Source organism: Papio anubis, chromosome 7, assembly GCF_008728515.1.
Source record: "Papio anubis isolate 15944 chromosome 7, Panubis1.0, whole genome shotgun sequence".
NCBI lineage: Eukaryota > Metazoa > Chordata > Mammalia > Primates > Cercopithecidae > Papio > Papio anubis.
In genome coordinates, this window is record NC_044982.1 from 86253174 (window position 1) to 86275107 (window position 21934).

The 21934-nt window shown below is 36.3% G+C and overlaps 2 protein-coding genes and 1 non-coding gene across 3 annotated transcripts in view; 2 read left to right on the forward strand and 1 right to left on the reverse strand.

Moving 5' to 3' along the window:
* The window catches only part of LOC101024101 (olfactory receptor 4K2), a 190250-nt gene that overhangs the window by 55895 nt on the left and 112421 nt on the right, over positions 1-21934 (forward strand). Inside the window, exon 2 of the mRNA XM_021940945.2 lies at positions 71-140. The gene's annotated coding sequence lies outside the window, so the exon portion shown is untranslated. The remainder of the gene's footprint in view (positions 1-70; positions 141-21934) is intronic.
* LOC110743734 (olfactory receptor 4S2-like) lies at positions 4311-7756 on the forward strand. Its single transcript, XM_021940942.2, has one exon. It carries the CDS (start codon positions 5211-5213, stop codon positions 6309-6311), a length of 1101 nt encoding a protein of 366 aa, XP_021796634.2. The 5' UTR covers positions 4311-5210; the 3' UTR covers positions 6312-7756.
* On the reverse strand, positions 9392-9490 carry LOC116276277. Its single transcript, XR_004185697.1, has one exon. It is a non-coding gene; the product is annotated as a small nucleolar RNA U13 (small nucleolar RNA).

The following is a 21934-nucleotide window of genomic DNA, read 5'->3' on the forward strand; positions in this document are numbered from 1 at the left end:
AAGCATCATTATATAAATCTCAGTCTTTTAGTGTGCATATCTTAGTATCGATCACATTTTTATTTCAAAGGCTTTTCTGATCCAAGATCTTGGATTGTTCAAATCCATGAGGTGGGACCACGCTCAAGAAAAAGTCCAGGGTAAGCTTTCCATCTAGAATGATACCTTAACCACCAGTGAAAGAGGCAAGGTCAGTTGTCATTGATTCAAATTACATTCAAAGATAAATTCTTTACTTCTATAAATTCTTCACCTGCTTTATAACATCTGTTCCAGTAATTAATTTAAGAAATAGTATATTACAATTTAAAGTGTGTGTCAATATAATTTCAATTGGAATTTAGTCCTAGGTTTACTAGGTTTACTACCATCAGTAAACTTAGACAATTTAATTCCCCTCTCTGTACCTTATTTTTTTCCCAATGGTTAGATGAGTGTGATAAAATCAAACAATCTCTAAAATCCTTTATACATAGATAAGTATAAACATAAGATAACATAAATTATGCTTCAGTCTAAGATGATTTAGGGAGGTCATTTAAAACCGCTGCTCTAATATAAATGGTTTTATGTCAGGAATGGGTCGCATTAAGTTTAGTAAATATTTATTAAGTGAAAGGATGCATTAATATTGGTACTTATGAAATATAAATCAAATTGATGATACCTTAAACAATCTAAACATTGTGCTGTGCTAACTCATTTGCAGATTTTTTTCAATATTTTTCCTTATCTTTCAGCTCTACAAAGATTAGTAAATTGTTTCCTCAATTGGGACCGATTAGAGGAACAGGGTAGGATTAATAAGTAATAAAATAATGTCAGGTAACAAGAGACATAAAAGCATGCACATGTGTCAGAATGTCTCTATGAGGGATATTGAAGTCAAGAACACTATTGTATGAAAAGTTTTCCATGAGATAGAACTTGCTGTTAGGAAAGAGATCCAGAATGGTATATGGCTGCCCTCTGTAAATCCCTCAGGAGAGGGACTAAGACAATCTCTTTCCCAGAAGATTCCAGGAGTTGCATTCTTTGAAGTTGTTCTATTGGAAATAATTTGTGTAGGCTCATGGAGTTAAATAAACGAGGAAACTTTTTTCTTTAATTACACAAATCCTATTTTAACTAATACATATTCTTTAGCATTGTCTTAGAGAGATCAAGTTTAACCTAAGAACCTGGGTAGACCAGTAGAAACAATCCATCCCATGGAGGCTCTGGTTCATAGAGTTCAGATGTCTGATACCGGTGTTCCTGAAATTCTACCACAAAAATGATCAAGAGTTAGTCTGGCAGATTGTTTATTGATTTTTTTGTCCATTGTCTAATTTGAGTCTTACCATGGGTAGCATTATCTCACAGGGAAGGTTAATAGATATTAGAAAAATTATGTTAATGTTACATAGCCTGAAGAAGCAGAGCTGTGAGTTGTTCTATCTTTAAATCCTGTGCTGTTTCTCCCAGCAAAGATAGCAAAAAGATCTTAAGTCCTAGACTTTGATTAATTTGATAAACTCCTCAGGAGGAGTCTAGATAAAGTTGAGTTGTCACCACTCAGGGTGAATACAGCAGCGGCCCAAACATCTTTGGGCATCCATGCTTGAACTCTTGAATACATCTGTGCAAGGATATAGAATGTAGTCCGTTGCTGCTCCAGTCAAAGGAATATATTTGAGAGGGTAAGTGTGAGCAGTAGATATGCAGTCTAAGATTTGGACAAGCATGAGCATGCATATAGATGAGAATCAAGAGATTAACATAGTAAGGAGGTTAGTGTTCTAAGATGACTCCTATCTAGGTGTCTGTCTCTCCTTCCAATCAGCATTTTCTCTGATAGCTAAGATGGATAATGATAATTATATATTCACTTAAAGTATGTTATGCACATAAGTGCTTTATATGTAATATCTATTTAATATGTACAACACTCTATATAAATGTACTATTCTTATCCACATTTTACACTTGAGAATACTGAGGCAAAGGGCAGTGAAGTAACTTGCCTAAAGTCATAAAGTTAGTAAATGGTGAAGCCGAAATTTGAACCTAGACAAGTTGGGGTTCCAGGCATCTTCTTTTTTACAACTTCTCTTCCCCACCTTCCATCGCAGCTACTTTCCTCCCGTGGCCATGATCTTTCTTTATGGCACCCCAATTAATTCAAGATCAATTGCTAACTTTTAAGCTTCACACACAAGACTCTGTAATCTAGGCTTGCCTTCTTTTCAGCCTCATCTTCTGTCACTTTTCTATGTGGATTCTGTGCTGAATCATACTCAACTTGCTGGCACTCCCCAAAGAGGATGGTGTGATGATTTTTACCTTCACATATTCTATTTGCTAGGCCTGCAAAATTCTTCCTGCCCTGTCTACTCTTTTGTGCCCACACCCTGCAATCCTCCTCCTCATCAGGTTAACTCTTAACTCATCTATCAGAATTCCACTCAGTGACAGCATTTGAAAAGGCAATCCTATCTCTCCTGGGCTTCCTTCTTGAGCCCTTTCTCAGAGAACTGTCACAGTGTACATGTGGACCTTCTCCACTTGATTGACAATACTTGCCAAATCAAATAATGACTGAATTAATGATCAGTATCCCATCACTTGTTATTACATCCCCACTGTAAATGTAATGTGAGAAGAGTTGGGCACAGACTCTATGCTGTGATGATCTTGCCAGTTGTAGCTATAGTCTTTGTCTCTAAATAGCATATATAATTTAAAAAAAACTTTTCATGATTAGAAGAAAAAGAGTCTTTTGATTATTGTAGAAGGTTGAAGGCTTTCAAATGAGAAAGATATTTGGTGGCTTTGATGCCATCAGACCTAGGATATGCGTAGTAGTTAGGAAAATAAATCCTGAACTCCCATTGCCTAGATTCAAATACCAACTCTGCCAGTCACTAGCTCTATGACCTTGGGCAAGTTAGTTACTCTTTCTGTACTTCAGTTTCCTCATTTCTGAAGTGGGAATAGGAGTGAGATACTACTTTATAAGATCATTATGGGCGTTAAATGAGCTATAATATGTAAAACATCTAGAATCAAAGTTGGTATATAGTAAGTACATTATAAGTGTTTTCTATTTACCTAAGCATTTTTTCAACCCTAATGATTTTGCCAACTGGTGATGACTGAGCACAATTTGGCTTTGTTGGTAAGGGGCACAAACTATTCAACGATTTTAGGAATGTGAAACATATTCTCCAATTGAAGGACTTTGCACGATAAGAAAGCAATTGTTTAAATTCAGTTCTTTTTGTGGTGGCAAGTGCCTGTAATCCCAGCTACTCGGGAGGCCGAGGCAGAAGAATCACTTGAACCCGGGAGGTGGAACTTGTAGTGGGCCAAGATTGCACCACTGCACTCCAGCCTGGGCGACAGAGTGAGACTTCCTCTCCAAAAAATAATAATAACAATAAAATAAAATAAATAATAAATTCAGTTCTTTTATGAGAAATTTATCTATGTATCTATGTTTCTATGTATCTATCTACGTATGTATGTATGTATGTATCTATCTATCTGTCTGTCTATCTATCTATCTATCTATCTATCTATCTATCTATCTATCTATCTATCTATGTCTGTCTATCTAATCTTTCTATCTACCTATCATTTATTTAAGGATTTGTAAGTTAGGTGTGTTCTGGAATAAGAATACCACAATTATACCAGCCCTTTCACTAAAAATTATATTGGGCAATTTGCCTCTTTAATTTTTAGTGCTCTGCTCTGTAAAATGGAAATAATAAAAATTATGATATTATTGTGAGGGTGGAATGAAGTAACATGCAAAGAGTTTAGCACATGATTCTGCACATGGTAAATTGCTCAGTAAATGTTAGCAACTATTAATGATATTTCTTTAATGGATATGGGCAGATATTATAGCTATTATCTCAGAAATAAAATTATATATGTTTTTAATATTTTCTAGTAGTTACATTATATAGCTTTCAAATAATAACAAAATAGACCAAATTATAAATTGTGCTTACTGGAGAGATTCCACTTGATAGACTCAAATTAAAAGGAAACACCTCATAAATTCAAAACGTGTTCTATAGATCTCATTTGAATTCTGAAACAGTTTTGTGAGGTAAAAAATTTTATCATTCATCTTCTATAGATGAGAAAGCTGAGATTCAGGGAAGATAAATAGATTTATCCAGAGTTATAAAGCTGATGAGGGCACTCAGACTTACACCATTCAGCTTCTGGGCAGTGCTCTTTCTGCTGTCCATGCAGAAAAGAGGTATTCTGAGTAAAGACGGAAAATAGCTTGTAATTTTCATATTTCATAAAAGCCATTTTTATTTCAAGAAACTTTAGATCTTGTCTAATATTAATCTCCTTTAAGAATTTTTTCCTGATTATTTTTAACCATTATTTTCTCTGTATGATGTAAGCATTCCTATTATAGTTTATAAAATGGCTTCAGACACTTATTTTTAAACTATCATTTATAACATTATCTGTATGATAAATTTCATTCCTAATTTTTATCTATGATCACAAGGACAGAGAGTTATCTGGGTCTTTTTCAAGGCAAAGGGATTGAGCATGACAGGGACCTGCAAAGGGATTGAGGATGATAGGGAACTCAATAACTTTTAAATGTTTCAACTCTTCAGAGCAACATAGAAAAAAGTATTTCTCTGTATAAGTTGATCACTTCTCATGTATTCCTTATTGGCAAGCAAAATGGAATTTTCAACCTGCAGATCAAGGTTTATGATTCAGACTTCCTCAATGTTGATTTATAAGCACCAAAAATGACTTAATTTTTAATTGAATTGAGACTTTCAATCTAATTGAGAAATTGGAATCTGAGTCTTCCTCTCTTGATTAAATAAAACGTTACTTTTCTATAGGTGAGTAGTATATATTATCTTTGAAGGATTCTGAAATTTTATACATCAGATCTTATACTCTGACTTCATGCTTTTATTTCACCTCAAAAAATTAATTACTTAATTAAATAAACAAAGTTTTCACTCCAAGGCAAATTTCTGACAAGAGAAGTTGGAGGTGGGGAGAGAGAGCACTGATTAGGGAAAAACATTAAATTCAATAAAAAAAGTCTCAGATTCTCTAGGTTCTTGTATGGAGAAAAGGAACTATAAGACTAATTATGGAAGAAATTCAAATGTGAGTCAATAATGTGGAAATAAAGCTAATAACAAGAAAAATATTCATGAACTATGCTCAAGAAATATGAAGAACTTTCTCTACCATATTTAACATCGTGTAGGTATTTTCACAAGACTCTTACTGTTAGGCTTTACCATGCTTACGATGGTTTAGAGCATGTATTTATTTTTGCAGAGAACAAGAGTCACTCCACCAGTCCTGCCTGGGGCCCCATGAAAGTGGCCAACAATGTCACTGAGTTTATATTCCTGGGACTTTCCCAAGATTCTGGAATGCAATTGATGTTCTTTGTTTTATTTCTCCTCTTCTACGTTGTGATCATGGTGGGAAATTTGCTCATTTTGCTTATGGTCTTTTCTGACTCCCGACTGCACACACCCATGTATTTCTTCCTCAGTAACCTGTCTTTTGTGGATATTGCCTATTCCTCAGCCACAGCACCCAAGATGATTGCAGACTTTGTTTCTGAGAAAAAGACTATTTCTTACTGGGGCTGTATAACTCAGATGTTTACCTTCCACTTTTTTGGTTGTGCTGAGATTTTTGTTTTGACCGTCATGGCTTTTGATCGTTATGCTGCTATCTGCCAACCCCTCCGTTACACTGTCATCATGAGTGCTAATGCTTGTACTGTGCTGGCATCACTGTCCTGGTTGGGGGCCTTGGGTCATTCCTTTGTTCAGACCCTCCTGACCTTCCAGCTGCCCTTCTGTAATGCTCAGGTTATAGACCATTACTTTTGTGATGTCCACCCAGTCCTAAAACTTGCCTGTGCTGATACAACTCTGGTAAATATGTTGGTAGTTGCCAACAGTGGTCTCATCTCCCTGGGGTGTTTCCTCATTCTTTTGGCCTCCTACACAGTCATTCTGTTTAGTCTTCGAAAACAGTCTGCAGAGAGCCAACGTAAAGCTCTCTCTACCTGTGGATCTCATCTGACTGTAGTAACTTTCTTCTTTGTTCCATGTATCTTTATTTATCTCCGTCCATCCACTACTTTCCCATTGGATAAAGCTGTGTCTGTGTTCTATACTACCATCACACCAATGCTGAACCCACTCATCTATACGCTGCGGAATGAGGATGTAAAGAATGCCATGAGGCGGCTATGGAGTAGCAAGATCTCCTTGAAGGAAAAGCAGAGAGGATAGTTTGTCAGAATTGCAAAATCGGAGAATTGGTGGATACCTTCAATGATCCCTAATTTATTAATAATTAAAAAAAATTGTTCCTAAATGCAACTTTTATGTTTTGTCTAACAGGAAATAATTTAAGGCTATTTTAGACAGGCTAAACTTAAACCTTTCCATGCTTGGCAAGGTTTATCCTCTCTTACTTCTAGAGTAAAAGAGTTAACGCTGCTACTCAATAGCTCATTTAACCTCGTTAGATCCCTTCTATCCACATCAAACTCTCTTAAGCTACAAATCAATAATTTAGAACGGGGTTATAAGAGAAAGATATTCCTGGTCATATCTTCACACCAGATCATGTCTCTTCGAAAAAGAAGTCTAATTTACCAGAAGCTGCACTGTTGTTCCCTCCTTCTTTCCTTCCTTCCTTCGTTTTCTTTTTCTTCCTTTTCTAGTATTTTCCTATAAATATTGCAAAATCTAGTTGGGGAAACAGATTTGCAAGGAGATAATTATAATGCAATACAACAAATGCAGACATAGAAATATATACTTCCTACAATCAATAAATTGCCTGAAGGATGGTTTCTGTACAGGAAAGAAAATATAACTTTACATATTTTGAGGTGGGCAGCAATTTCTTTAAAGACCCTCTTGGAAAATTTGAATACTCTTCTACTACATTACTATAATACTATTTTTACTGAAAGAAATCTTACTCTTTTTCGGCAATAAATACACAGACTAGATTAAAGCAACTAAAATGAGTTGATATTTGTACTATTGAAATGACTAAGGAGATGTAATTCTGTTATAAATTTTTAGTTGAACTTGTCTTCAGTTCTTTAAAAGAACAAAATGGAATAAACACATTTTCTTTTTTGTGGTATTCTTAGTAAAGTTGAAAAACAGATAAGTATTCTCAGTATTCCGGGAAAGGCATTTTTCTCCTGAGAAATTTTCTTAGTTCTTATCTCATGACTCATATTGTTCAAGAATTCTGCCCTGATTATTTTTATTCAACATTTATTTTCTATATGCCTTAAGCAATCCTGTATATAATTTATAAAATATCACTTACTTTTTTCTCTTTTTTAATGGATTTTTAGCTGGTATCCACCACTTATGAAGAATATAAGTGATGTATATTCTTTTCTACTCTCCATGTATGGAACAGAGGGGCTTGCACAGTAGGTACTTGTCAGAATCTGTTGATTATAACTCTAATTTCTAATTTTTTTCCTTAGTAATGGGGACCTGACATTATTTATGGTGGTCCAATTAAAATATTGCATTGACTTGCCTCAGATTCTTTTAAACTTCAATTCAATAATTTAGAATGACCTTATAAGAAAAAGATATTCCTTTTGAAGCCCAGTGTGGACAATCTGATATTAATAGTAGTTGGTTGGTGGCACTTTTGAAAAGTCTTTAAAATGGTTTGTCCACTCCAGCCGTCTCATACATAATCACCATGAACATTTTGATGATTAAAATTTCCTTATAGTTACTGCATTGCCTTATAGTTATTTTCATATTACTTTCCCTTTGCAAAAGGGTAATTCTATCCTTTTTTTAACTCCTGATTTTTTAAGATAAACAACAAACACACAAATTATATTTAAAATGATAGAATACATTAGGTTTCCTTTTTCCTCCTAAGAGCGAAGTATTATAATAACAATAACAATGACAACAACAACACTTGCAGTGAGAAAAAAATGGCTTAGACCCACAGGAACAAAACAGGACAGGAGTTAGATGCCAAGACATTTCAACAAAAGTTTGGAAAATGTAAGACAAAAAAGTAGTAACTGATTTGACAGCATCAGGAAGGCTAAGTCTAAATTACCAACAGAGGAATAGTGAGGAAAAGGGCAGAGATTCTCTTCCTGGAATCCCTATGATGATTGGGATGCCAGGATGCCAGGTCAGGGGGAGGTGAGGTTCAGGGCTGCTAATGAAGGTTAAGAGAAAGGAACAGTTCAATCTTCCATCCTCTCTTTCTGCTCCCAGATGCCATCGGTGGCATATGAGTCACAGACAGAATATTGGCACCTTTGCTTAAGAAAATGAATGTTAATGTCACATCTGCCTTTGGAGATCACAAATGAAAGGCTACCTTTCTACTGGAACCCTAACCAGAAGCCTACCAATAAATTAAACATTTACATAAGGGTTTTGAAAAAAGAAAAAAGTCAGTCTTTAAAAAAACAAAAGGCAACTGGTAGAATTAGAGGTAATTCAGGGAAAAAAAACTTTAAAAAGCTGTATCTTCTCATCAGTGAAAGAAAATATTTGTAATCTTTAAATAAGAATATGATACATTGAAAAAATATAGAAAAAATTATTTTTGGAAAGTAAATAAAATCAAATAAAAAGAACAATAAACAAAATTAAAATAAATTAGTATGGCATTATAAGAAAACAAGTAGTCAAAGAAGTCATAAAAGTGCAGTCTCTATGAAAGTAGAATAAAAATGTCAAAGAAATAGAAAATAGGAAAGATAAAAACAAGAAACATAAGGAGTCAAGTTAGGCGCAAACCATTCAACTCACACATATTCTAGGAGGACAAACAGAAGGATGGATTTAAAAGAAACAATGAAAATGAATTTCTTAGAACAGAAAAGCTTAATTTTCTCAATACGAAAGATTTACTGAATGCTCAGCACAAGATTTAAAAAAATCCCAAGGCACATTACTATGAAATTTTATCATCTTAATGATTGAAAATACTGTAAAATTATTAAGAAAAAACCACATAGCTCACAAATGAGCAGAAATTAAAATGGCATGAGTATGCTCTGTAGCAAACTCATCCTTAGGATACAGTGGAAAAGTTTGTCAAACTGATTTTCATCCTAGAATTCTATATAGAATAAATCTATCAGGAAGATAGAATAAAGCTTTAGTCATGCGAAAATTTATAAAGTTTACTTCACAAGTATTATTTTTTTCTGAAAGTATGGGATAATGTGTCCCAGCAAAACAAGAGGAAGAAATGAGATCAATAAATTAATATATGCAATGCAGGGTGGCTAAAGCTATTTTTAAAAAGATCCAAATCTCTTTTCTTTTTCCTTTATCTTTCTTCATGTGAGTCAGGTAATGTGCACATCATAAGGTTTGAGGGAGATACATCTCATGCAGGAGTGCAAAAACTCAGTCATCATGCTTATGAACCACAAAGGGATCAAAGGCACTCTTAAGATGACAGCTGTACAGTAGGCATAGGAGGCAACATAAATGGATGAAAGCAGAAGATGGAAGCCCCCCAGGTTCTTAAAACAGAAAGGAGAGGGTGAAAATTTATATTATCTAATATATTGAAGCATCTTAGTTGTAAAGGTACAGTCAGTAGTTTGAAACAAGTTTATACACTCAAGGAAGGATACATTTATAGAAAATTATATCATTTAGAGTTCCAACAGGAAGTTAATGACACACTTAATATAGGATAATAAAGAGATTTATTTAAAGAGATGCTGTCTATGAGTTTATAGGCATAGAGTACCACACAGGCCAGTGCTATAATCAGAGGTAAGATGCGGTGGAGCTGTTTACACCATTGTGCCTGAAGGGACTGAGAGAGGGAGGAAATACAGAAACCCCAAAAAGAGAGATTTATGATAGCCATTTGAAAGGAGGAATGACCTTTAGTGGGAGGTCAACCAGCATGTGGCCACATGGTCTAGCTTATTCTCCTTCATACCCCTTTCCCAGTTTTACTGAAGTATAATTGACAAATAAGAATTGTACATATTTAAGTGTGCAACTTGATGTTCTGAAATATGTATACACTGTGAAGTGATGATCACATTTAAGATAATTAACACATCCCTTACCTCACAGGGTTACCTTTTTGTGTGTGTGGTGTCAACCCTTAAGATCTACTCCCTTAGTACATTTCAGTTGTCCAATACAGTATTGCATTGTAATACAGACACCATGTTGTGCATTAACTCTCCATTAAAAGAAACAATGAAATTCATTTTGCGTAACTGAGACTTTGTAATCTTTAATCGATATTTCCTCATTTCTGCCTTTCCTTTCCACCCCATGGCAACCACCATTCCACCTCCAGTTTGAGTATTTTAGATTCCACATATAAGTGAGATCATGCAGTATTTGTCCTTCTGTATCTTGCTTTTTAAAGGCTGAATAATATTCCGTTGCATATATATACTACAATTTTTTCAGGCTTTATTGAGGTATGATTTACAAATAAAATTTGCATGTATTTAGGGCATATGCATACTTATGAAATGATTACCACAACCAAATTAATTAACATAGTCATGTTACATGATTACCATTTGTGTATAATGTGTGTATGTATGTGTGTTAACACTTGAAATCTACTTTTTTTTTTTTTTGAGACAGAGTCTCGCTCTGTTGCCCAGGCTGGAGGGCAGTGGCACAATCTCGGCTCACTGCAAGCTCCACCTCCCGGGTTCACACCATTCTCCTGCCTCAGCCTCCCAAGTACTGGGACTACAGGCGCCCACCACCATGCCTGGCTAATTTTTTTTTTTTGTATTTTTAGTAGAGACGGGTTTTCACCATGTTAGCCAGGATGGTCTCGATCTCCTGACCTCGTGATCCACCCGCCTCAGCCTCCCAAAGTGCTGGGATTACAGGCGTGAACCACCGTGCTCGGCAGAGATCTACTTTCTTAGCAAATTTGAAGCTACTGTACATTGGGTCTCCAGTACTTACTCATCTTGCAGCTGAAGGTTTGTACCCTTTGACCAACATCTTCTTTTTCCTGGCATTTCCTAGCCCCTGCTAACCACCACTCTACTCTTCATTGCTATGAGTTTGATTTCTTTTTTTTATTATACTTTAAGTTCTAGGGTACATGTGCATAACGTGCAGGTGTATACTTGTGCCATGTTAAAGATTCCACCTATACGCAATATCATGTAGTGTTTGTCGTTATGTGTCTGGCTTATTGCACTTAGCATAATGTCCTCTAGGTTTATCCATGTTGTGGCAAATGGCAGGATTTCCTTCTTTTTAAGGCTGAATAATCCATTGTGTGTATTTGTACCACATTTTAAAAATCTATGCATCTGTAGATGAACACTTAAGTTGTTTCTATATCTTGGCTAGTGTTATAATACTGCAGAGAATTCGAGAGTGCAGATATGTATTTAAGATAGTGGTTTTATTTCTTTTGCATGCATACCCAGAAGTGGGATTGCTGTATCATATGGGAGGTTTATTATTATTTTTTTGAGGAGCCTACATACTGCCTTCAATAATGGTTGTACTAATTTATATCTCCACCAAAAGTTTACAAGGGCTTTGTATTAGTCCGTTCTCACACTGCTAATAAAGACATATCTGAGACTGGGTAATTTATAAAGGAAAGAGGTTTAATTGACCTACATTTCAGCATGGCTGGGAAGGCCTCAGGAAACGTACAGTCACAGTCATGGTGGAAGAGGAAGCAAACATGTCTTTCTTCACGTGGTGGCAAGAGAGAGAAGATTGAGAACTGAGTAAAGGATAAAGCTCCATATGAAGTCATCAGATTTTGTGAGAACTTACTCGCCATCACAAGAATAGCATGAGAAAACTGCCCCCACGATTCAATTACCTTTCAGTGGGTCTCTCCCATGACATGTGAGGACTACGGGAACTACAATTCAAGGTGGGATTTGGGTGGGGACACAGCCAAACCATATCAGGTTTCCTTTACGTCCTTGCCAACACATGTTATCATTGGATTTTTTGATAAAAGGCAATCTAACAGGTGGTAGGTGATATCTCAGTGAGGTTTTGATTTGCCTTGATTATTTCTGATTTTGAGCATTTTTTCCGTATACCTGTTGGCCATTTGTGTGTCTTCTTGGGAAAAATGTCTATTGAGATCCTTTGCCCATTTTATGAAATCATTTTTAAAATATCTTTTGCCCATTTAGAAGCTTGTTTGTTTGCTATTTGGTTGTATAAGTTCTTTATATATTTTGGGTATTAACTCCTTATTGGATGTATGGTATACAAATATTTTCTCCCATTCTGTAGATTTCCCTTTCATCAAACAAATAAAGATGAGACCAATGTCCAGGAACTTTTCCCCATGCTTCCTCCTAGGAGTTTATGGGGCCAGGTCCTATGTTAAGTCTACAATCCACTTTGAATTAACTTTTGTGACTGGAATAAGAGAAGCATGGATTCTTTGCATGTGGATATCCAATTTCCCAACATCATTTATAGAAGAGTCTGTCTTTTACATTGTATATTCTTGGTGCCTTTGTTGAAAGAATTAGTTGACTGTATGTATGTGAGTTTATTTCCAAGCTTTCTATTCTGTTTTATTGGTCTGTGTGTTTTTATGCCAGCAACATCTGTTTTGATTATTACAGTTTTGTAATGGAGTTGAAATCAGGACGTTTAGTACCTCTAGCTTTGTAGTTACACTCAAGATTGCTTTAGCTTTTCATGCTCTTTTGTGGTTGCGTATGAATATCATAATTATTTTTTCTAGTGCTGTGAAAAATGTTCATTCCATTTTGATAGGGATTGCATTGAATCTACAGATCATTTTGAGTAGTATGGATTTTTTAACAATACTAATTCTTTCAGTTCATGAATATGGGATATGTTTCACTTATTTCTTCCACAATTTATTTCATTAATGTTTTATACTTTTCAGTGTACAGATATTCTACCTCTTTAGTTAAATTTATTCCTAAGTATTTTATTGTTTTTGATGTGCTCATAACTTTTTCTTGATTTTTTCTATAGATCATTATTAGTGTAAAGAAATGCAACTGAGTTTTTCTGTTGATTTTGTTAGTCTGCAGAATTTCTGAATTTGCTTATTAGTTCTAACAGTTTTTTAGTGGAGTCTTCAGGATTCTTTCTACATAGGATCATGTCATCTAACAGAGACACTAACTTTTTTATTTGGATGCATTTTATTTCTTTTCCTAATTACTTTGGTTATGACTCCCAGTACTATGTTGAATGGAAGTGGGGAGAGTGGTCTTGCTCTTGATCTTAGAGATAAACATTTCAATTTTTCATCATTGAGTTTAATGTTTATCATAGGCTTGTGATATACAGGCTTTATTGTGTTGAGGTACATTCCTATAATTTATTTGTTGAAAATTTTGTATTGTGAAAGAATGTTGAATTTTGTCAAACGCTTTTTCTGTATTTGTTTAGATGATCTAATGGTTTTTATTTCTTATTCTGTTAATGTGTAGCACATTTGTTGATTGTGTATGTTGGATAATTCTTACATCCCAGGAATAAATCCTACTTTGTCATGATGCAAAATCTTTTTAATGTCCTGGTATATTTTGTTTGCCAGTAGTTTGTTGAGGATTTTTGGACCTTTGTTAATAAGGGATATTGGCCTATAATTTATTTTTCTTGTTGGTGTCCTTATCTGGCTTTGGTATGAGGGCAATGATGGCATTGTAAAATGAGTTTAAAATATCCCCTCCTCTTCAACTTTTTTGAAGGATTTTAGAAGGATTGGTATTAGTTCTTTTCAAAATATTTGGTGGAATTCAACTATGAAGCCATCAGGTCCTAGGATTTTCTTTGATAGGAGATTTTATTATTGATTCAATCTCCTTACTCATTACTGTTAAGATTTTCTATTTCTTCATGATTCAGTCTTGTAGGCTGTATGTGTCTAGGAATTTATCCATTTCTTTTAGGTTATCCAATCTTTTGACTAGTAATGGTTCATAGCATTATCTTATGATTCTTTATTTTTTTTGTAGCATGAGTTGTAATGTCTCCTTTTTCATTTTGGCTTTAATTTATTTAAATTTCCTATTTTATTTTTTCTCAGTGTAGATCAAGTATTATTGATTTTATTTATGTTTCCAAAAATCAATCTTAGTTTCATGATCTTTTCTACTGTTTCTCTAGTCTCAATTTCATTGATTTCTTTTCCAATCTTTGTTATTTCCTTTTTTTCTACTAACTTTGGCTTTGTTCTTTTTTTAGTTCATTGAGCTGTAATGTTTGGTTGTTAATTTGAGGACTTTCCTCTTTTATTTTTGTAAACATTTATTACTATACATTTCTCCCTTAAAACTACTTTTGCTGCATCCCAAACCTTTTTTTTTTTTAAATTTATTTATTATTATTATACTTTAAGTTGTAGGGTACATGTGCATAGCGTGCAGGTTTGTTACATATAATATGCTTGTGCCATGTTGGTGCTGCACCCATCAACTTGTCATTTACATCAGGTATAACTCCCAATGCAATCCCCTCCCCCTCCCCTCCCCTCCCCATGATAGGCCCGGTGTGTGATGTTCCCCTTCCTGAGTCCAAGTGATCTCATTGTTTCAGTTCCCACCTATGGTGAGAACATGCGATTGTTTGGTTTTCTGTTCTTGTGATAGTTTGCTAAGAATGATGGTTTCCAGCTGCATCATGTCCCTACAAAGGGCGCAAACTCATCCTTTTTATGGCCATGGTATTCCATGGTGTATGTGCCACATTTTCTTAATCCAATCTGTCAGTGATGGACATTTGGGTTGATTCAAGTCTTTGCTATTGTGAATAGTGCTGCAATAAACATACTACGTGTGCATGTGTCTTATAGCAGCATAATTTATAATCCTTTGGGTATATCCCCAGTAATGGGATGGCTGGGTCATATGGTACATCTAGTTCTAGATCCTTGAGGAATCGCCATACTGTTTGCAATGGTTGAACTAGTTTACAATCCACCAACAGTGTAAAGATGTTCCTATTTCTCCACATCCTCTCCAAGCACCCTGTTGGCTTGCAAGCTTTTAATGATAAGCCATTCTAACTGGTGTGAGATGGTATCTCATTGTGGTTTTGATTTTGCATTTCTCTGATGGCCAGTGATGATGGTATTTTTTCATATGTCTGTTGGCTGTATGAATGTCTTCTTTTGAGAAATGTCTGTTCATATCCTTTGCCCACTTTTGATGGGGTTGTTTGTTTTTCTTGTAAATTTGTTTGAGTTGCTGCTTAGTTCCTGGATATTAGCCCTTTGTCCAGATGAGTGGGTGCAAAATGTTCTCCCATTCTGTAGGTTGCCTGTTCGCTCTGATGGTGGTTTCTTTTTTGCTGTGCAGAAACTCTTTTTAAGTTTAGTGGAATCCCATTTGTCAATTTTAGCTTTTACTGCCGTTGCTTTTGGTGTTTTTAGACGAAGTCTTTGCCCATGCCTATGTTCTGAATGGTACTACCTAGAGTTTTTCCTCTAGGATTTTTTATGGTATTAGGTCCTAACATTTAAGTCTCTAATCCATCTTGAATTAATTCATTATGAAGGAGTAAAGAGGTCAGTTCAGCTTTCTACTTATGGCTAGCCAATTTTCCCAGCACCATTTTATTAAATAGGGGAATCCTTTCCCCATTTCTTGTTCTCCAGGTTTGTCAAGATCAGATGGCTGTAGATGTGTGGTATTATTTCCTGAGGACTCTGTTCTGTTCCATTGGTCTATATCTCTGTTTGGTACCAGTACCATGCTGTTTTAGTTACTGTAGCCTTGTAGTAGTTTGAAGTCAGGTAGCGTGATGCCTCAGCTTTGTTCTTTTGACTTAGGATTGTCTTGGAATCACGGGCTCTTTTGGTTCCATATGAACTTTTAAAAGCAGTTTTTCCAATTATTGAAGAAACTCATTGGTAGCTTGATGGGGATGGCATTGAATCTATATAAATTACACCTTTAGCAGTATGGCCATTTCATGATATTGATTCTTCCTATCCATGAGCATGGTATGTTCTTTCATTTGTTTTGTGTCCTCTTTTATTTCAGTGAGCAGTGGTTTGTAGTTCTCCTTGAAGAGGTCCTTTACATCCTTGTAAAGTTGGATTCCTAGGTATTTTATTCTCTTTGAAGCAATTGTGAATGGAAGTTCATTCATGATTTGGCTCTCTGTTTGTCTGTTATTGGTGTATAAGAATGCTTGTGATTTTGCACATTAATTTTGTATCCTGAGACTTTGCTGAGATTTGCTTATCAGCTTAAAGAGTTTTGAATGCAGGAACAATAGGGTTTCTAAATATATATACAATCATGTCATCTGCAAACGAAGGGACAATTTGACTTCTTCTTTTCCTAACTGAATACCCCTGATTTCTTTCTCTTGCCCTAAGTACCCTAGCCAGAACTTCCAACACTATGTTGGCGAATAGGAGTGGTGAGAGGGCATCCCTGTCTTATTGCCAGTTTTCAAGGGGTTTCCAGTTTTGCCCATTCAGTATTGGCTGTGGGTTTTGTCATAAATAGCTCTTATTATTTTTGAAGTGCGTTCCATCAATACCCAATTTAATTGGCGTTTTTAGCATGAAGGGCTGTTGAATTTTTGTCAAAAGCCTTTTCTGCATCTATTGAAGGATAATCATGTAGTTCTTGTCTTTGGTTCTGTTTATATGCTGGATTATGTTTATTGATTTCTTTGAATGTTGAACCAGCCTTGCATCCCAGGATGAAGCCCACTTGATCATAGAGTGGTAAAAGCTTTTTGATGTGTTGTTGAATCCGGTTTGCCAGTATTTTATTGAGGGATTTTTGCATCGATGTTCATCAAGGGATATTGGTCTAAAATTCTCTTTTTTGACCAATGTCTCTGCCAGACTTTGGTATCAGGATGATGTTGGCCTCATCAAATGGGATTGGGAGGATTCCCTCTTTTTCTAATGATTGGAATAGTTTCAAGAGGTGTTTTAACTCTCCTTATACCTCTGGTAGGGCTAGCTGTGATCCATCTGGTCCTGGAGAACTTTTGGTTGGTAGGCTATTAATTGTGCCTCAATTTCAGAACCTACTATTGGTCTGTTCGGGGATTCAACTTCTTCTGGTTTAGTCTTGAGAGTGTAGAGGTGTCAGGAAATTATCCATTTCTTCTAGGTTTTCAGTTTATTTCGCGTGAGGTGAGCATAGTATTCTCTGATGGTAGTTTGTATTTCTGTGGGGTGATCAATTTGATATCCCTTTATCATTTTTAATTCGCGATGGATTTGATTCTTCTCTCTTTCTTCTTTATTAGTCTTTAGTGGTCTGTCAATTTTGTTGATCTTTCAAAAACCAACTCCTGGATTCATTGATTTTTTGGAGGGTTTTGTGTCTCTATCTCCTTCAGTTCTGCTCTGATCTTAGTTATTTCTTGCCTTCTGCTTCAAGGAATGTTTGCTCTTGCTTCTCTAGTTCTTTTAATTAGATGTTAGAGTGTCAGATTTTAGATCTTTCCTGCTTTCTCTTGGGCGTGGTGTATAAATTTCCCTCTACACACTGCTTTAAATGTGTCCCAGAGATTCTGGTATGTTGTATCTTTGTTCTCATTGGTTTCAAGAACATGTTTTATTTCTGCCTTCATTTCGTTATGTACAGTAGTCATTCAGGGAGCAGGTTGTTCAGTTTCCATGTAGTTGGCCCGGTTTGATTGAGTTTCTTAGTCCTGAGTTCTAGTTTGATTGCACTGTGGTCTGAGACAGTTTGTTATAATTTCTGTTCTTGTACATTTGCTGAGGAGTGCTGCTTCCAATTATATGGTCAATTTTGGAGTAAGTACGATGTGTGGTGCTGAAGAATGTATATATTCTGTTGATTTGAGATTGGAGAGTTCTATAGATGTCTATTAGGTCTGCTTGCTGCAGAGATAGGTTCAATTCCTGATTCATCCTTGTTCACTTTCTGTCTAGTTGATCTGTCCTAATGTTGACAGTGGGTGAAGTCTTTCCCATTATTATTGTATGGGAGTCTAAGTCTTTGTAAAGTCTCTAAGGACTTGCTTTATGAATCTGGGTGCTCCTGTATTGGGTGCATATATATTTGAGATGGTGTCTTTCCTCTGTTGAATTGATCCCTTTACCATTATGTAATGGCCTTCTTTGTCTCTTTTGATCTTTGATGGTTTAAGTCTGTTTATCAGGGCAGGATTGCAACCCCTGCTTTTTTGTTCTCCATTTGCTTGGTAAAATCTTCCTCCATCCCTTTATTTTGAGCCTATGTATGTCTCTAGTGTGAGAGATGGGTCTCCTGAATACAGCAGACTGATGGAGTCTTGACTCTTTATCAGTTTACTTAGTCTGTGTCTTTTTCATTTGGAGCATTTAGTCCATTTACATTTAAGGTTAAGATTGTTATGTGTGAAGTTGATCACCATTATGATATGCTAGTTTATTTTGCTGGTTAGTTGATGCAGTTTCTTCCTAGCCTCGATGGTCTTTACATTTTGGCATGTTTTGCAATGGCTGGTACCGGTTGTTCCCTTTCCATGTTGAGTGCTTCCTTCAGGGTCTCTTGTAAAGGCGAAGGCCTAGTGATGACAAAATCTCTAAGCATTTGCTTATCTGTAAAGGAATTTATTTCTCCTTCACTTATGAAACTTAGTTTAGCTGGATATGAAATTCTGGGTTTAAAATTCTTTTCTTTAAGAATGTTGAATATTAGCCCCACTCTCTTCTGGCTTGAGTTTCACTGCCCAGAGATCTCACTAATAGTCCTGATGGGCTTCCTTGTGGAGTAGCTCGACCAACCTCTCTGCTTCACCCATAAGATTTTCCCCTTCATTTCAACTTTGGTGAATCTGTGATATATGTCTTGGGTTGCTCTTCGAGGGCTCTCTTTGTGAATTCTCTATGTTTCTGAGTTTGAATATTTCACCTACCTAGGGTGGGGAAGTTCCTGGATGACTCTAGAGTGTTTTTCATGGTTCCATTCCCCTCCTTTCACCAGGCTTTTTAATCAGGCCGGAGATTTGGTGCACCAATCCCACTTCACTTCTTTGAGCTTTGTTCATTTTCTTTTTCTTCTTTTTCTTTTGGTTTCCTAACTGCAACTTCATTTCATTCATTTGAATATCAATAAAGCTGATACTCACTGCTGAGTTGATGCAGTGGACACTGAAGCGTGCGTGTCGCGTGTTTCGTGTCATGGTTTCATCTCTTTCATTTAGTTTATGACCTTCTCTGCATTAATTACTCTAGCCGTCCAGTTCTTCACTTTTTTTCAAGATTTTTTAGTTTCTTTCTTGGAGTGCGTGAATTCCTCCTTTAGCTCTGAAATTTGATGGACTGAAGCCCTTCTTCTCTCATCTGCGTCAAAGTCGTCTCTCCGTCCAGCTTTGATCCGTTGCTGGCGATGAGCTGCGGCTCTCGCTGCGGAGATGTGCTCTTATTTTTTGAATTTCCAGCTTTTTCTGCCCCTTTCCACATCTTTGTGGTTTTATCTGCCTCTGATTCAGCACTGATGATGGTGTTGTACTGATGGGGTTTTAGTGTAGGTGTCCTTCCTGTTTGATAGTTTTCCTTCCTAACAGTCAGGACCCTCGGCTGTAGGTCTGTTGGAGATTGCTTGAGGTCCTCCAGACCTGTTTGCCTAGGTATCAAGCAAGCAAGGCTGCAGAAGATAAAATATTTCTGAACAGCGAGTGTACCTGTCTGATTCTTGCTTTGGAAGCTTCCTCTCAGGGTGTGCCTCCCGCCCCTGTGGTGTGGAGATCAGACTGCCCCTAGTGGGGATGTCTCTTGAGGTTAGGCTACTCTCAGGGGTCAGGAACCCACTTGAGCAGGCAGTCTGTCCGTTCTCAGATCTCAACCTCTGTGTGTTGGGAGATCACTGCTCTCTTCAAGAAAGCTGTCAGACAGAGTGGATTTTAAGTCTGCAGGGGTTTCCTGCTGCTTTTGTTGTTGTTGTTGTTGTTGTTTATGTAGCTGTGCACTGTGTCCCCAGAGGTGGAGTCTACAGAGACAGGCAGGTTTCCTTGAGCTGCTGTGAGGCTCCCGCCAGTTGGAGCTTCCCAGCAGCTTGTTCTACCACCCAAGCCTCTCAGCAATGGTGGGCCTCTCTGGCTTGCTGCTGCCTTGCCAGGTAGATCACAGACTGCTGTGTGATAGCAATGAGGGAGGCTCCGTGGGCGTGGGACCCTCCCGCCCAGGTGTGGGATATGATCTCCTGGGTGTGCCTGTTTGCTTAAAGCAATATTGGGTGGGAGTTACCCGATTTTCCAGGTGTTGTGTGTCTCAGCTTCCCTGGCTGGGAAAGGGATTCCCCTTCCCCTTGCGCTTCCCAGGTGGCCCACGATGCCTGCGCCCTGCTTCAGCTCTCGCTGGTGGGGCTGCTGCAACGGCTGACAGCACCCGATCAGATCGGCACTCCCCCAGTGAGATGAACCCAGTACCTCAGTTGAAAATGCAGAAATCACCCGGTCTTCTGTGTGGCTCGTAGCTGGGAGTTGGAGGCTAGACTGTTCCTATTGACCACACTCCCGCCCCCCATCCCAAACCTTTTGGTATGTCTAAAGCATCCATTGGCCCATTGGTGGTTGTTTAATTTCTATATGTAAATGAATTTTCCAGTTTTCCTCTTATTATTGATTTTAGTCTCATACCACTATGGTCAGAAAATATATTTGATATGATTTTAGTCTTCTGAAATTTGTTAAGACTTGCTTGTGGCTTAACATACAATCTGTCCTGGAGAATATTCTGTGTGAGCTTGAGAAGAATGTGTGTTCTGCTGTTGGATTGAATATTCTGTGTATGTCTGTTAGATTCATTTCGGCTGAAGTTGTTCAAGACAATGTTTTCTTAATAACATTCTTTCTGGATGATTTATCCATTGTTGAAAATAGGATATTAAAGCTCTCTATTATTGTTGCCTTGCTGTTTATCTCTTGCTTTAGATTTGTTAATATTTGCTTTATATATTTAGGTGCTCTGATGTTGGATGTATTCGTATTTATAACTGTTATATTATTTTGAGGAATTGACTTTCTTATCAATATCTAGTGACCTTCTTTGTCTCTTGTGACAGTGTTTAAAGTCTATTTTGTCTGATATACATGTAACTGCTACTGCTTCTTTTTGGTTTTCATTTTCATGGAATATTTTTGTTTTTTGCCCCTTTACTTTTAGTCTATGTGTGTTATTAAAGGTGAAGTGAGTTTCTTGTAGGCAGCATTTAGTTGGATCTTATTTTTATAAATCAATTCAGCCACTCTTTGTCTTTTGATTGGCAAAATTTGTTTATTTATAGTTGGTAGGTAAAGATTTACTATTGTCAATTTATTGTTTTCTGGTTGTTTTGTAGATCATTTATTTCTTTATTACTCCTTTGTTGTTTTCCTTTTTGATTTGATCCTTTTTTTTCGGTGGTGTGCTTTGATTCCTTTCTGTTTATCTTTTGTGTATTTACTATAGGTTTTTAATATGTGGTTGCCATGAGGCTTACATAAGTATTATTCTTGTTTTACCGTTCATTTAAAGATGATAACATCTTAACTTTGATTGCTAAAGAAGCTCTGTACTTTTACTTCCCTTCTCTTACATTTTGCTTTTGATGTTACAGTTTACATTTTTTATGTGTCTTAAGAATTTGTTATAGCTATAGTCATTTTTCATACTTTCACCTTATAACTTTATAATGATGGTGTGATTTACACCACCATCATTATAGTATTTGAATATTCTAAATTTAACCATATATATACTTTCCCAGTTAGTTTTATATTTACAGTTACTAATTATCTGCCTTTTATTTAATCTTAAAAATTCCCCTTTAGAATTTCTTGTAAGGCAGGCAATAGTGAAGATTCACTCAACTTTTATTTTTTTTTTCCTAAAGAAGTATTTATCTTCTTCATTTCTGAAGGACAGCTTTGCTGGAAAAATATTG